Source organism: Psittacula echo, assembly GCF_963264785.1.
Source record: "Psittacula echo genome assembly, chromosome: 5".
Taxonomy (NCBI): domain Eukaryota; kingdom Metazoa; phylum Chordata; class Aves; order Psittaciformes; family Psittacidae; genus Psittacula; species Psittacula echo.
In genome coordinates, this window is record NC_137739.1 from 39,587,881 (window position 1) to 39,605,686 (window position 17,806).

General features: G+C 37.7%; 1 protein-coding gene across 6 annotated transcripts in view; it reads right to left on the reverse strand.

Moving 5' to 3' along the window:
* Positions 1 to 250: 250 nt before the first annotated feature.
* Positions 251 to 17,806, reverse strand: part of KMT5B (lysine methyltransferase 5B) — a 32,560-nt gene continuing 15,004 nt past the window's right edge. For 5 of the 6 annotated variants that reach the window (XM_080618955.1, XM_080618957.1, XM_080618956.1 and 2 more), the window contains 7 exons: positions 13,654 to 13,819; positions 12,191 to 12,300; positions 10,133 to 10,299; positions 9,482 to 9,501; positions 9,177 to 9,313; positions 4,469 to 4,665; positions 251 to 3,163 (listed from right to left, as the gene is read on the reverse strand). In XM_080618955.1, coding sequence (XP_080475081.1) covers positions 1,695 to 3,163; positions 4,469 to 4,665; positions 9,177 to 9,313; positions 9,482 to 9,501; positions 10,133 to 10,299; positions 12,191 to 12,300; positions 13,654 to 13,819 — 2,266 coding nt within the window. In that variant the 3' untranslated portion in view covers positions 251 to 1,694. Of the gene's footprint in view, positions 3,164 to 4,468; positions 4,666 to 9,176; positions 9,314 to 9,481; positions 9,502 to 10,132; positions 10,300 to 12,190; positions 12,301 to 13,653; positions 13,820 to 17,806 lie in introns of those variants that run through there. The other variant, XM_080618960.1, reaches the window with a different exon arrangement.

The following is a 17,806-nucleotide window of genomic DNA, read 5'->3' on the forward strand; positions in this document are numbered from 1 at the left end:
TGACATGAAAATACTATGCAGCTAACAGTGGATTCAACTAATTCAACAGCACATGATTTATGATGCAATTTCTGTTTCTATGCCTCTAGATACAAAACCTCCAAACCTTAATCCATGGTTGAGTAACAAACACAAATACCACAGACCGAAGTTCTATACAGTTACGTGAACTATGACATTATAGACCTGTTTCAAAGAAATGTCTTATAAATGCACTGATACATACAAACAAGTCCATTGTGCCCAGAAGTTTCCTAACATTCTTTTATTAAAAACAAAAGAGCCAAAGATTGCCCTGATGCTCTTCATTATTATAAAGCAGACTCTGAAGTATTAAGTGAACTACATATGAGCAAAGAACTCCAACTCATGCAGAGTTTAAAACTAGGTTTACAGTTTCCTATTTTATTGGCATGGATGTATTTCTAAACTTAAAAACCCTTCTGGCAAGTTATCTCAATTTCTTATGACAAAATTTCTCACAACACACAAATATTTACAACATATACATATTTTTTTTCAGTCTTTTACAACTGGTTCTTAAAAGACAAACAATTTATAGGTTACCACAGAACAAAAGCTGTGACTTAGTTGTTTTTAATTTCATAAAACTATCATAAGTTAAAGTGAATAGATTTTCTTTAAATTCCTTGTAGCATTTTACAAGTGCAACAGAAAAATATGAAGAACCAATTTAGGATAGCTGCAGTTCATTGGATAAATGTTGCCCATTGTAATCACATTATTTCACAGCAAATTCTTGAAAAAATAAGCACCAATCATTCTTGCAAAGAACAATTTTATCTAAAAGTATTGAAAAGTGTTAAATACAAGGTGTTTAATTTACATAACAAGCAATAAATACGCCATATCCAAACTTTTATTCTGCATACTGCTACCCTTGTACATATAATGTACTAAAAAGTCAGCAAATTGTCAACATCTTTTTTTTTTTGTTGCTTTTTTCTTTTTTTCCTTTTTTTTTTTTTTTTTTTTTTTTTTTTTTAAAGAAATCGAGTTGACTTCCAACCAACGGTTTGCTACTATAACAAAGGCCACAAACAGTACGTCTGGAACAGCATACAGTGTTAAAACTGACAGACTCCAAGGGGGTAAAAGAAACATCTAGCAAATAAAACGAAAAGCTGTAGGTAACTGCTGGTGATATAAACATATACTAGAAAACCTTAATATGCTGCTACTATGATTTTTTAAATTGTTTAGTCAAATATTGTAAGAGCAAACTAATGCTCTTACTGATCAAAAATAATTACGTAGCCACACTGTATTCTCATTGTCCTGCATGGAAAGATTTGATGCAACTTCTTCACTTTGCTTGAGCCTTTACTTTACAACAGAGCATTACCTCTAACTCAGAATTGCACATAAGAAGGCTATTAAAAAGTACAATAAAAATCTGCACAAATTAGACTTAAGAAGAGTCAGTATGCTGTACACTTTCTACAATATTACGTTGATAGGTGAATAAACAATAGAGAAGTGCTGCCACTAAGTTTTTCAGAAAGTTCTTCAGTTGAGGAATAATCAAATGGAATTTCTGTTGTGGGTTTTTTTGTTTGGGTTTTTTTTTTTTTTCATTGTTGTTTTTTCTTTTGGGATTTTTGTTTGACTTTTTTTAATTTTTATTCTTTTTTTATAAAAAGGACATCCAGGTCAGTTTAAGACCTATAAGCTTATGCATTGAGCCTTAAAGATTGATCCTCTCTCCTCCTGGAAGAAATATCAATATCTATTGAATCCTTGCCAACAATAAGCCTTAATCTCTTCGCTGGAGGAAGAGGAATAAAGTCATCAAATTCATCATCATAGTCATCTTCCTCTTCATCATCCTCTTCTGATGAAGATTCATCTGCTGTTTCCTCTTCATACTGACCATAATCATCTACTTCCATTCTTGACTCCAAAAGGGAGAGAGTTTCACTACAACACACACCATTTTCATGAAGGTCCTCAGGGTACGTCCCTATGTTTTCTTCCTCTCGCTTTAGCTGTATTTTTAATTTTGTTGAACTATTGCCTGATCCTGAGTTAAACCCATTATTTAGCTTTGCTACATATAAATTATTATCTTTTTCATGGTCTTTACTTAATTTGATGCTTATTTTCGAAGAATTCATTCCATCACTTTCTTGATCATTTGCCTTGCTACTGCTATCGTGGCGTCTACGAAGAGTCAGTTTAGGGATCCCAGAGCTATTTTCAAGAATAAGTTGTGCATCATACCTCGTGATACGTCTTTTCTTTTTACTTTTTGCAGTTCTAAAGCTGTCTTTTGCTTTAAAATTGTCAGATGTTACAACAGAGCAGCCACCAGACCCAGGGACACAGTCTTTATAGCCTACAGGTGTGTCCACCATATTATTTCTCTCTCCGAGTTCTGAATGAGAAGTAATCAAATCTGGTACTTCATCTTTCACAGGTGTATTGTGCATAGTATCAGTTTCTTCTATTTTTGCAGACGGTTTCACAAGTTTTCCTTGTCGAGATTTCTTTTTTGTCATGCCTGCATCATTTTTCTGGCACCTAATCTCCCCTTTATGTGACAGTCCATGAGCCGCATCATTTTCATTTAGCACACAAGACTGCTGCTCTAAAACGTCCGACTGCGTTCCAGTCAAGTTATTCTTATAGCTATCCAACATATTTGGTTCAAGCTTTATGTCAGAGGTCTCCTTCAAATTCATCCTCGTTCTCACCGACCTCCTTGTTATGTACGTGCAGGGTGGTGTATCACCATGCTCATGAGCACCTTTCACAGAATTCAGTTTATGTTCTCTTGCTGCATGCCTTGTTAAGCAGCCACTAGAGACTGCAACTTTGACTGGTCCCTCCAATTCTTTATCCTTCTTAATGGGCAAGTTCTTGTACAAAACTACTTTAGGCTCTTTGAGAACTAAATTTCCCATTTCGAGCTTTCTAGAAGCATTCTTTTGCTCTGGCCTTTTGCACTGATTTCTCAACTTTATCTTTGAAAGTAAAGGCTTTGCAGGCTTTTTCAGTCTCTTTGGTACCCTGGAATTATTTATATGAGTTAGTTTAGATGAGGTAGAATTTGATGATGCTGGAATTCTTGATATAGACTGTCTCGTTAATGTTCTATTTTTGCTGTTCTTTTTTACACCAATTGAAGATTTTCTGTTAGCTGCAAAAGAAAAAAAGTTTTGTTATGACACTGCTTTATCCTGAGCTTCCCACTCCCAAATACTGTAATTGTTTTAGACACTTCACCAAAACCTATGAAACAGGCTAGACAGTATGCAGTTATGAGTGAGACTGCTGAATTTGCAACCTGGACATTAAAGGAACTGGCAAACAAGTCAGAAGTTCCAAGACAAGATCTATGTTCTAGGTACACTTCCCTCACTGCCCCCAATATATCAAATTTACCAAATCATCCAAATATACCAAATAACTTCTACCATTTTTTTTTAAAAAACAATCCATCCCACATTATCTGCACTTTTATCAAGTATTATTCCAGCAAAATCTGAGGATCAGCATGCTCCAGTGCTAACCCCAGATTTTTTTTCCTACAGGGGGAGTGGAAAAAAACCCCAAAACCTGAACTACTGTAATAGCTTCAGTTTCAAGTATTCAGTTATCTGTCACCTACTGTGGTAAGCAAGGCAGTTTTGTCCACCCAAGCAAAGCTGCAACTCTAAAGCTTTGTAATTAGAGATCATAAGAGGGTTTTGGGTGTGTGTGTGTGTGTGTGTGTTAATTGTTGGGTTTTGTTTTGGAAGCAAACAGGGGCCACATGGAATCATATTTCATGTGGCTCCACACTTGTTTGCTAGTTAAGTCATTTATATTTTATGTATACCAAGGGTGGTGGGAATGGGGGAGGAAGGAAAGTAAATAAACAATACTCACTACTCCATGAAGAGAAGTCTGTCAGCAATATCACAAACAAAAAATCTTTCCAATTTCCTCTGAGTACTTTCACTTCAGAATAGGTACCTGAACTATCAGTCCTGGATTTGTAGAGGAAATAGCTACCCAATTTAAAGGATCTCTAAAGGAAACTATAGTTTAATAAGCTCTACTAAGATGATTTATTTAAAAACTTTTTTGTAGTTATCTACAGAATGTAGATAACTCAAACTATGTAAGTTTTCTTTCCTAAACCATGCTACTACATGTGATAGTTTACCACATTTCAAAATACAAACATTACTGGTAGAACTTTAACTGACAGAAATATGACAATATTTGCTTTTGATATAAATAAAACCCCAATAACATACCACCTATTGTTCTTGCAACACTTAAGGAGAACCACGCATTTGCTATTTAAATTGCTTTCAGATTCCTGAACAAATCACAGTTTTAAAGACCAGTATCTGAAATGTATCTCAAAACTGAGAGAGGAATTCCATCACAGTGAAAGTTTTGAATGTTTTTATGAAACCTTTAATCTTGCATTCCAAGTTTTCCCCTTACTTACTTGCATTAGCTTTTTCCTGAGTGGTGTCTGCGTCAGTGTTAGAGCTGACAGACTGGCTGTCTGAATTTTTGCTGCTGTCACCCAACTTTTTAAGTCTGTTCAATCGTTTATCTGTTTCTCTCAGTCCATATTTACTATTAATCACAGGAGTAGGTGCTGGCAATCCTACTCTTGATTTAAAAGCACCAGTTCCACGTCTACAAACAAAAAGAGGACACAATGTATTAATAACCTTAATACAAGCTTAGAACTTCTACATACCATACTTTGAATCCCAAGTATATTTGCATAAACAATACCAATAACCACTGCATTTATTAGCATTTTGTAGACTGTTTTAGTAAGATACTGGTATACTTATTTTAGTATTAAGTGTAGAAACACCTTTAATTTAATTTTTATTCTTGCAAGAAGAAAAACTGCAAAAGTAGGTCTCCCTAGCTTTATGTCTACGTACTGTTTCATAGCCAAATTACACAGGTGAAAATGAAATATGGTAGTTCAAAATGCTACTTAAATTAGCTAACAACTTACATTTTTCCTAATTATGTAAGGCTAGTAAAAAAATGTCAGCATCAGTTACAATGCTTGTCACTGCATCAGCAAGAGTTGAAAAGTACAGAAAACAGAGTAACATTATCACATACTTCCATGCTCCTTCCTAACTGAAAGACTCCAGCATGTATTTACAATGAAAGTGAAATGGCTGAGCAAACCTAGGACTTTTTTTCCTTTTAAGTAATCACATAATAGGATTAAGAATTCCTGTACTTGCACTTCAACCATTGCTACTAGGAATCCTTTGGTACTCTTTAATAAACCAGTATGCTTGTACTTTGCAGAATTACTGAAGACAACTTCAGTTTGGATTCCAGTGTGCTGTACTGGAAGAAAATCTATCAAACTTAACCAAAAGTGCATCAAAAACTTCAGACAGGATCTCAAACTCCACAAGGTTAATTATTATGCTGACAACACTTGTTCTCACATTAACTAGTATTTGTTTGATATGGAACATTCAGTGTTATTTTGGATTCTGCAAATTACAGGCAGTTTAAGATACTAAACTGAACTTAGGATAAGCAACAGCCACTTCAGAAAATAATGGTGCTATGAACAACCACAACTCTCTTCTGACATGCTGCCTTTGGTGCCCAGTTGTCTCAGCCAGCATCAACAACAGGCTCACCTACAAAGAGCACACGCACACATGTAAAGATATGAAAATTTTCTTGGTGATGACTTATGTAGGCTTGAAAATAGAGGGAAAAATAAAAAATAAAAACAAAAAAATACAGTGCCAACCTTCCTGTAGCTCCCAAATGTACCCTACAGATTCTTAGAAGTCTAGCATTTTAACATTACAAATTAACACCCTTTACAGCATATTCAAAATTGAGTCACTTAAAGATATTTTTCTTGGTGGTGTACAAAGTGACAGTTGCCTCATCAGCGTTGGTAAGGACTCATTTTTCCTTGCTCCACTCCCCTAAATTCAAATTTTTCATTTCTGATTTCTGTACCAAAGCCTTGTGACTGAAAAGCAGATTCCTAAAGTTAGAATTACCCAAATACTAGCTTTAAAATAGAACATTTTCATGTACTTAAAATACAAAGATGAGAAGTTAGTGAAACTGTTTGGACATAAAATGTTTTTTTTTTCCTGGAAGTATGTCCATATCACACTAAAATCAACAGAATTTGTACAAAACCAAACATATCACTCCAAGTAACCAAGAAAAGAACAACCATGGTGACCAACAACTCCCAGGACTTAAGTATGTTTTTACTAGCAGCTTTCTAGATAAAGTCTGAGACTGCACCCTTCACTTGGAATGATATACTAACATCATATGAGCTTGGAGGTCCACACCAGAAAGTTTTCCCTTTTCTTGAAGTGCAATAATGCAGTAAAAATTAAAGTAGAATTGTTAGACTATTTATACATATGTGCACTAAGCTAGTTCTCAAGATGATTATTATTTTTCCTTTATATATGTAGAATCATAGAATCATAGTGAGGGTTGGAAAGGACCTTAAGATCATCTAGTTCCAAACCCCCTGCCATGGGCAGGGACACCCCACACTAAACCATGCCACCCAAGGCCTCATCCAACCTGGCCTTGAACACCGCCAAGGATGGAGCACTCACAACCTCCCTGGGCAACCCATTCCAGTGCCTCACCACCCTCACAGTAAAGAATTTCTTCCTTATATCCAATCTAAACTTCCCCTGTTTAAGTTTTAACCCGTTACCTCTAGTCCTGTCACTACAGTCCCTGATGAATAGTCCCTCCCCAGCATCCTTGTAGGCCCCCTTCAGATACTGGAAGGCTGCTAGGAGGTCTCCACGCAGCCTTCTCTTCTCCAGGCTGAATAGACCCAACTTTCTCAGCTTATCTTCATATGGGAGGTGCTCCACTCCCCTGACCATCCTTGTGGCCCTCCTCTGGACTTGTTCCAACAGTTCCATGCCCTTTTTATGTTGAGGACACCAGAACTGCACACAATACTCCAAGTGAGGTCTCACGAGAGCAGAGTAGAGGGGCAGGATCACCTCCTTCGACCTGCTGGTCACACTCCTCTTGATGCAGCCCAGGATACGGTTGGCTCATGTTCATTTTCTCATTGACCAACACCTCCAAGTCCTTCTCTGCAGGGCTGCTCTGAATCTCTTCTCTGCCCAGTCTGTAGCCGTGCCTGGGATTGCTCTGACCCAGGTGTAGGGCCTTGCACTTGGCATGGTTAAACTTCATAAGGTTGGCATCAGCCCACCTCACAAGCGTGTCAAGGTCCCTCTGGATGGCATCCCTTCCCTCCAGCATATCAACCGAACCACACAGCTTGGTGTCATCAGCAAACTTGCTGAGGGCGCACTCAATCCCACTGTCCATGTCACCGACAAAGATGTTGAACAAGACCGGTCCCAACACCGATCCCTGAGGGACACCACTCGTTACCGGTCTCCAGCCGGACATCGAACCATTGACCACAACTCTGCATGCGGCCATCCAGCCAGTTCTTTATCCACCCAGTGGTCCACTCATCAAATTGATGTCTCTCCAATTTAGAGACAAGGATGTCGTGTGGGACAGTGTCGAAGGCTTTGCACAAGTCCAGGTAGATGACGTCAGCTGCTCTGCCTCGTCCATCAGTTCCGTAGCCCCATCACAGAAGGCCACCAAATTGGTCAGGCAGGATTTCCCCTTAGTGAAGCCATGCTGGCTGTCACCAACCACCTCCTTGTTTTTCATGTGCCTTAGCATGCCTTCCAGGAGAATCTGCTCCAAGATTTTGCCAGGCACAGAGGTGAGACTGACTGGTCTGTAATTCCCTGGGTCATCCATTTTCCCCTTCTTGAAAATGGGGGTTATACTTCCCTTCTTCCAGTCGTTGGGAACTTCACCTGACTGCCATGATTTTTCAAATATGATGGCCAGTGGCTTAGCAACTCCATTTGCCAGCTCCGGATGGATTTCATCAGGTCCCATGGACTTGTGTATGTTTAGGTTTTTAAGATGGTCTCGAACCAGATCCTCTCCTAACAGTGGGCCTAGGGTCTTCATTCTCACAGTCCCTGCGTCCGCCTTCCAAGATTTGGGTGGTGTGATCAGAGCCTTTGCCAGTGAAGACCGAGGCAAAGAAGTCATTCAGAACCTCAGCCTTCTCCAAATCCCGGGTAGCCAGTTCTCCCGATATCTTCCAGAAGGGCCTATGTTGTCCTTAGTCTGTCTTTTATTCGCTACGTACCTATAGAATCCTTTCCTGTTATCCTTAACATCCCTAGCCAAGCTCAATTCTAACTGGGCCTTAGCTTTCCTCACCTGGTCCCTAGCTTCTCGGACTACATCCCTGTATTCTTCCCAGGCCGCCTGTCCCTGCTTCCACCTTCTATAAGCCTCTTTTTTCCTTTGAATTTTCCTGAGCAGCTCTTTATCCATCCAATATATATTTTTTTTTTTTCTCTACGGTTAGATTGAACAGTAACAGAACTATTACAGGTTCTGTGTAGTTCTTCTTGGAACTAAGTGAAGCTCTCACAAACAATGCTGAGCCCTCCATGCTCTCAGTAAGCAGAAGTTTCAACATGGCAAAAACCAACCAAAAATTCTTTGAACCAATTTTGTTAAAAAACTAGACTGGGACAGCACAGGTTAAAAACAAATATAACAACAACTTCGCTGCTATTGTGCAATGGGCAGATAAAGGCAAGTACTGACCAAACCGCAGATCTTTATGAACAGACAACCCCCAAAGTTCTAATAGCACAAGGTGAAAACTACTTTGCACATTCCCAGCAGAAAAGAACTTTAGGTCAACACAGAAAATGTTAATGAAATTTGCTTTTTCTAGTAGAAAGAAAAAAAAAGGAGCAAAAGTTAAGGGTCAGTTGCTAACGGCCTCATAGAGGCTACAACTGTTTTCAATTCTATTTTATTCACTACACATATTTTTAAGAATCTACACTTTTTTTTAAATCCCATTTTGGGCTATCTTCAGAACAAAGGATCAAAAGAAAAACAGAATGAAGAAGTTCTAAGATATGTAACCATTCAGTAACAACATTAAGGAAAAAAGTCATTAATAGAAGTAGCAAAGAACAATTATAATGTGTCAAAAGATCTCAGCACTCATAATCAAGGAATTTCATAAAACATGTAATGAATAAGCTCAATTCCACTTAAAACTTATTTACATCAATGCATACCTTTCACAGGTGTAGCATTCGCAGTATTCATTATTTTCTCCAAAAAACCCATCTCCGTAGTAACAAGAGATTTCTTCTCCAGGTTCAATATCTCTTAGAGCTTTCACACACGCTGTATCCCTGCCCGTCGAGACAAACTGGGGAAGGAGATAAGGGGGGGGGGGAAGGGGGGGGGAGTTTATCATTATGGTTGAACCGTATCTGAATAAGAAACAAAAAACACTGAAACAGTTGGGGGGGGGAAGGGGGAAGGTGCAGTGACAGAGGAAAAAACGTGGGGTGATTTATTTTAAGTTCTTGCTTACCTTACAGTTAGGTCTGCAATCTGAAAAAGGTCCAAAAGATAAAGTCAATTAACTGTTGATAAGACCTGAAACATGAATAGTTGTAGATATCTAAAGTAAGGATTCACTCTGACTTCAATAACTATAGAATCTCAACTACATAGTGGGAGCTACATTACTATTGCACAGCGCTATGCATACAAAGATCTGGTTTATGAGCTCTTTCCTGTGCAATCACAAAAGTTCAGTTTCCTTCCTCTTTAAGGTAACAGGATTTATCTTAAATCCTACCCGCTTTTCCTTCAGCATATAAATGCAACAGAATCAATTAAGCTTCTGTGCAAAAGGTTAAAGGCATAAGTTCACCTAAGAAATATGCTACTGCTGACTGAGTTCACAAAGAATTCAAGCTAACCCAAAATACGCTGTATCAATTCAGCTGTCAGTTCCAAAGTCTCTGTGAAGGAAGAAGGCATCACTTCCTAAAGCCTTCTGTGAGTTTCCCACAGCTTTGGTTTGGGAAAATCCCAACAGAATTTTGTCCTACAGTAACCCAGTATGCCAGATTCAGACCTTTTCTCTAAGGTCTTGTGTTGCTCAGCTCACCTGTAACAACACTTACAAGTAAAAATGCTTATGTCCTTTAACGTGCTTCCTATACTTATTACTCACCATGATTGATAAATGCAGCAGGACCAAGCCACAGCTGTGCACAGTTTTTCCGCGTTGAATACATGACACTGAAGTCATTTTCCCCATGTCTCAACAGCATGTTTTCTTCCATTTCTGATAGTTCAGCAATACAGCCCACAAGTAATTCTATTTTATCATTTCGTTTCCTTTAGTGTACAAAGAATAGCAGAAATAAGAATGCATATGCCAAAATTGCAAAGTAATTTCACAAGAAGAAAAGTTGTCAATAACAGGAAGTGTTTTGTAAACCATTTCTCAACCCCTATAAACCTCATGCTTTAATTCAGTTAGAGGCAGGATATTAGACTAAACAGACTTATAAGAAATTAAATGCAAGTTTTTATGCTGCTATATAGAATCAATTACATAAATTCTGACAGACATTACCACCGTTTCCACAATTTCCTGAGACTGTAAGCAAGAAACTGCAAGAGTTGATTACTTCAGCTTCTACAGTTGTTTAAATGAAAAGCAAGATTTTTCGTTTGTGCACACTCCCTCCCCATCAGCACTTAAGATACTTCCTCCAGCTGCTCTTGTTTGCATTTCCTACACTTCTTCCACTAGCCACGAAAACACTACATAGTGAAGATGCTTAGAACTCCACGTCTTCTTAAAAGAGGCCCAGTACTGACTCAAAAAAAAGGCCAGAATTCATGCAAGGTATCTCCCTCTTTCATGAGTGGTTCTTCAGCATCAAGCTGATCCTCGAAATAAACCACTGGAGGATGAAGGGTCAGACACACCAACAGAAGCATGATGCCTTCAAGCACAGACAGCCAATCTGCCATCATAAATACAGCATACCAGAGGCACTGAATACTCTGCCTAGGAAGAAGCACTCTCCATTACCTTGCAAGGGCATTGCTTCCACTACTTTTTAGAGCGGCCATTCCAAATTTTGGCCAGATTACTCTGACAGAGATGAATATGGAAATACTAAATACACATGAAAAACTAGAAGCCAAGGCTTTTAAGTGCAAAATTGTCCCATACGAGAGAGCTGAGAACTCTTATCAGTTTTGAGCCTCAGAAGTTTTCCAGATACTGGCAGGGTTAAGCAGCAGCTCTCCTGTCTTGTGCACTTCTCAGGTCACTCAAGATTCACAGCATGTAAAGTTAATTAATTTTTAGCAGACCTAAATACAGAGCTTCCACCCCAAAGAATCGGCCACGGGGAGAATTCACGCTGAAACAAAAACACCCAACCCCCAACATACTCATGATGTTGCGATTGTGGAACTTCCAGCTACAGTCATGAAGAGCTAGAAACTGGCCTCAACCTTCTTAAAGCTTACTCTCCCACATGTACAGGTTGTGGCCCCACAGTAACAGCATACTTACTTGGTATGCTGCCAGCATAATGTCTAGCCAGTCCTAGCCTGCATATAATAGCATATTATCATTTCAAGTGTGCTGTTATGAGTATGTACTGCCAGAAAGCAAAACAAATATAAATTATGGAAGGGAGGAGAGGTGGAAGGAAGTGGCAAGTTTATTTTAAAATAATCTGCATTAACCCAGGATCTGCTGGTGCTGCCACAGGCATGCTTACAATGAAACTCAGATGTGTCAAAATGAGATGGGGACATACACTCGGGTTCTGACTTTGTGTTTCCAGGAGAGATTTATCTTGCACAATCAAAACATGCAAATAACACCCCTCAGTTTCACAGAGGTGAAAAACTAATTTCCCCTACAATTATTTGTTGTATAACAAATACGATATAATGCGAGTCTTGACATGGTTGTGTTTCTCACAGGAGGCAAACAACTCAATTATCTGGCTGAAAACAAGATTAAAACCCCTTGTATACTGAAAACTGTATGCCTATGTCCAAATATACAGAAGCATGTATTGTGTGTTAAATACTTAGCAAAAATAGACACCAAACTTAATTTCTAAGTAAAAATACAAAAATTTATATTTCACTGGTTGCTGTTTTAATTCTACATCATACTTTTAGATTTCTTTTCTAGAATCTTTCAAAAATAAATTGACAGAAATAGAATGCAACAGTAAACTATATTTCTTACCATTCTTTTGTTGCAACAATTTTGGCTCCATTTTGTTCAGAAGAATATCGATTACAAGGCAGTATCTCAAACCCACTATCTGTAGCAAACATTCGTAAATAAATAAATACCTGCAATGGAAGAAAACACGTACTTTTCTGTTAGAAGCAAAACAAAGAAACATAGAAAAATGAAAGTCAGTGAACTGCATAAAAAAATAGATATTGCAATGGGATGTTGTTTGCTGAAATGCATTTCAGACTATAAATTTTAGCTATATTAACATTTTATGTTACTCTGAGTTCTTCAGATTGACTTGCAGGAATTCTCACATGGATAACATGACTATCCAAAGAGTTAAAAAAAAAATAAAGTAAAAAATTAAAGATGCCTCAAATGACACAAAAATCATCCCAACCAATGAAAATGGGTAATCTTTTCCTGAAGTTACTGAGTAGTTGCATTCAAGAATTCTTCTCTTTAGAAGATCTTTAAGAACCACTGAGACTTAAAAATCTACAGGATCCAAATTTCTTCTTTCAGTTCTGAAAAACATTATTTCCCATGACAAATCTAAATACTGAATACAGGGATTGCTGCATAAATTATTTTTAGTTAAAGTGCAGTTATATTACTCAAAAATAAATATGGGAAAGCAGAATTTGCTGCCTAATTTTTTCTACATTACTAAAATCTTCCAAGTAAGCCAAATTCTTTTTGGCTGTATCTGGACACAATGCACTTATTCCCGAAGAAGTTGGTTTTTTAAAGTAAAAAAAACCAAAAAATCCCACCCCTCCAAAAAAAAACCAAAAAAACCCAAAAAACAAAAAAACAAACCCACCAAAAAAAAAACCACACAAAACAAAAACACACCAAAAAAACCCCACCATGAATTCCTCACAACTTTGAGAATCAACAACCAATATATACTATATACAAAATGGATTTGGGGCATGGGAAGTAAAGGAAGATCAACACTCCCCCATAAGGCCTACAGCCAAAACAACTGAGGCATTTTGAAGTAAAAATGCTTCTCCCTTTTTCTTTACCTTTGTCATAAAAATTGATTTATGACAGATATAAGTAAGACAAAACAAGCCACAAAACAAACAAAAAAGGGGTAAAAATACAACTTCCAAAGAACGAAAGGTCCTAGAAACATTTGTCTCCCAGAAGCAGATCTTCTCTCTTCCACATATGACTTATGTCAACAGCAAAAGAGGCAAATGTGTTTTAAATATGTTTTCCTTTCTACATGATTATCATAAACACATGGCAAGGTAACTAAAAAAAAAAAAAAAAAAAGAGGGGGGCAGGGAGCTTGCTGGGTTTTAAAAAACAAAGAAAGATTCTATTAAAAAGCAATCAAAGAAATAACGTACAGCAGTGCATTACTTCACTACTGCTACATTCCTAGAAATTTTTACATTTTGTTAGCCTTTCAACCATCTAAAAAGCACATTAATTACAAATACACCTACATGTTCCTTGAACAACCTTTCCTGCATTTTGTTCTTGTTAAGAAAATAGTGCCGGGCCCAGTCACCTGACGTCAAGGACTTGAAGGCTTTTTCTAAGTGCTCATCTTTCTTAAAACGTTCAATCACCTCTTTTAGTTCTTCTTGCCTTCCTTTAATAGGTCGAAATCTGAAATAAAGAATAAAGCTATTCCAGTCCACTGACATTCATTTTCAATTCCTCCTCACAGTTACTTGCAACATAGACCTCTTTTGCCAGCCATAAAAATATTTAACTCCTAAGCATGAAGAAATTGACCATTACATACTGAAATCACAGGCCCTCGTTTCCTGAAGCAATGGGAGAGGTAAGGCAAAGCTTGGGATGTTAAAACCCTCCGTTCTGCTGAGAAGCACAATTTATTTATGAAACAAATATCTGGTAAGATTAACCTGCACAGAATAATATTTCACTGCTTTCAAGACTATTATATGCAACAAAGCAGCTAAAGAACTAGTACAATGCAAGTGTTGCTGTCCTTCCAGATAAATTGACTACCATTAAAAATGCATATGCAAAAATAATCAGCAAATAAACCATTCATGTGTTTTAAGTTTCCTAGTTAACAGTCGTATCAAAGGATCTATGCACAGTTCCGGCTTTTGCAGCTGGGTTAGGTGCACGTGATTTTAAATTTAAGCCCTTTACAATCTCACATGCTACAATATATTTTTTCTTTAAATAAGCAACAATTAGATAGTTCAACTGAAAGCTTAAAAAAAAAAAAATTATCTTGAAGAGTGATTTCATGCCAACTTTTTTTTTTTTTTGCCCAGCCCAAAGCCTTATTATATTGACAAATCCACTCTATGGATTTATCTGGAATGCAAATGTAACACTTGCATTCATACAGAACACCTCTTAATGACTACACAAGTACTGATAAATAATAACACAGAGTATAAGTACTACATCTGTAGAAGACTGAAATTCCACAAGTCTGTGCCATCATAAGATTTTCCCCCCTAAATATTTGCTACAGGAAGCAGGTAGCTGAAAAGCATGGCTAAATATGAAAATAAACTCCTGCACATTAGCAAAGATTTCTGCCTTCTTGCTAAAGCTTGAGATGTGAAGGATATTTTTACTTACATCTTCAACAGGAAAAAAATTGGTCAGAGAAAAAACCTATATGGCTGCAAGATGCAGGATCTCTATTTCTGAGCTGAAAAACCATCAAGAGAAAAGTAGAACTTAATTGGAAATTATGTCAAAGCTCTATAAATTGCCTTTGCTGAGCACATACCCATATATACTCCGCTCTGGGGTGGAGGTGGGTTGTGTGTACTTTTCAGTGTATGACACACCCCAGGGGACTCTTCAAAAATATAAAAATTTTCTAGGGTCATGAGAAAAAGTTTTCTGCCGCTCCTTTTACAACTCACATCTTTTGCGTACACAGCATATGACAAAAGCGTTACATAAGCTACCAGCTTTTGATTAAATCTGTAAGACTGAGTCCCCCTATTTTTTGCGTTAACTATGTCACAATGCTGATTTTATTTCCTCTTACTTACTAAATGAAGTCTGTATTTGATGACCAAAGTACACAAGAGGAAATAAATTCTTTTAAGTTAGTGGAAGGAAGCCTCATCAACTCCCTCACTGACACCCTGTATTTCAAATTACCATTCACTTGGCTTATCCTCATCTCAGAATGCTGACTGCTGCAAGTAACTTATTTTCAGATGACCAAGTAAGAATTTGCTGCTTCTATGCCACTTGTATGAAGGAAACAACACAGCTTAAGTGCTGCACATCCTAATTCTATTTCACCTTGTAAAACAGTAGAGTTTAATCAGAAATAACTAATAATGATGATGATTCAATTTCCTTCATTAGAAGTAAAATGTGGTACTTATGCTCCTGATACAGTAAAGACCTGCTAATAGCAGTATCACTTCCAGCAGCAGTGTACTTTATCAGTGTTCCATGCTAATGCTTTTATACATCTCTGCATTCTCCACCTGAAAAACTTCCTTGTAATATAATGACTAAGCAGTCTTTTTGAATATAGCAAAAATTATCAGCATAAACCTGTGAACTTTCAAAGAAGATACAGTAGTAATCCGGGGTGGGTAACATCTAACAATAGAGCAAGAGCCAGTCAAGAAATATGTCCACATAGCATTGTAGCTACCTACTGTGCAACTAAGTTTCAAATCAAGTTCTTTAGTAAAGAGTATACTTATTCCAACTCCCAACAGCCAGCTGTCTCAACAAGTTGCTGAGACCTCATCATGGAAGAGAACTCCCCTTCAGACTACAGATGACATGATCATTACTAGTTTTGTTCTGTAGCACAGCAAAGTCTCCCTTGACTTCCTAGTCAAATACAAAATTGTGACCTCCTAATTCTCCCCAAACCAGAAAGACTTCTCCCAGATCTGACAGTCATACTCAAAAGAGCTTCCTCAGACATTAAAAGATTTAAAATGATATAGCCTGAATTGAACCTGACTAGTTTCAGAGTAAGATTTTATCTCATTTTCAGTTTCAATCAGAAAGAGTTTTCCCAACAAGGACCCAACTGTACTTACATCAGGAGAAGTACAAAGTACACGAATATGCACAAGCAAGACAGGTCAACATTTTGTTTGCACCTTTATGTGCAAACATTAAAGGACAAAACCCCACAAGATTTACAGCTAAAATTTGTCTTCAGCTATGTCTGTTCCCGCTTGGTTAAATGAATGGTTGCCCTTTCCCTTACATTTTATATTATATGTTGAAATGCACTACTCACTTTAGCTAAGTGACCTCCAGGAAAAAAGATAGGTAAAAAACCTCTCACATCCAAAATGGCATTAACACCTGAGACAAGCAATGTATGTGTTAGGCATAATCATTCTTGGTTATCATCAAGAAGCTTGGTCAAGGCTAGCTAAAGAAAGCATATCCCAACTCAACCACCAGCAGAAAAAGAAAGCAAAAAATAAAAAGCAGAGCAGATGCTAAGTTTAAACAGTCGCTCTCAAGACCTACAGGAAAAGAATCAACATCCTATATTTTCTAGCAATTAGAAGCCCATCTTATAGCCCCAAAGTGATGCTCATGTTTCAGGTCTTTCACAATGTACCATTCTCAGAGGCTGACTAGGTAACTACCTGACTAGCTACCTTTGGTAGCTCAGAACCTGGCCCCAACCCTTTAAAAGTCACATACGTCCATGGATCACATTCAGCTGGTGTTTCTATGGCCTCTTGTCTCAGGCATTCCACACTGGTGGTGGAATTCCTTTAAATGCCTAGCAGAAACTCATATAACATCATTCCTGAGAAGAAGAACAGTTAGTCTATGCTCAGGTCTTGAAAAGGCCAAAAAGAAGGGTGGAAACAGGAAGGAGGTGAAGATGGTAAAAACTCCAAAACATCAAGAAGTCAGATGAATGCCACATTTAAAACTTGAAACAAGAACTGGTTTGGGGGGGGGGGTGTGTCGTTCTAGGGTGTGATTTTTTCTTTTCTTTCTGCTTTCCTCCAAAGAACATGACACCTGGCACCCAAGGGTTCAAGAATTAGTACCAAGGACCTCCTGCAGCACCTCTACCAAAACACTCTGTTGACATTTTTTACATGGTGACAAGACAGAACTAATGAGAAAAGATAAACAGGAATCTAGACAAGCAAGAAGTGTTCACAAGTAAATTGAAAGATGCCAGGAACCAACTTCATGAAGCACTACATTTCAAGGATTCCCAAATCTGGGAGACAGAATGACACTTTGCCCAGTGAGCCTGAGTTCACAGCTATTGCTTACAGTTGTTGTTCACAGTGAGCTGTTCACAGTTCAACAGCACATATAAACTGCACTGAGAGCATACAAACCTTATGAGCTAACCTAGAATACTATAACCCAGACTCGTCATGAAAGCTTCAGTACTTTCACAGGTGTATCACCACATATACCTTGAGGTACCTCCTGATTTGAGATATTGAAGAAGCCAATATGCTGAGAAAGCCTAGAATTCCTTGAGAATTCTAGTGTCTACAGATAGAAACTTCACTTCTCCCAGGAGTATCATGAAATATCAGTTTATTCATTAGTCTTTCCCAGCACTATCTACCAAAAAGCCAACTGGTTTTGAGAAATACTATTATTTTGGTGTTACAGGGC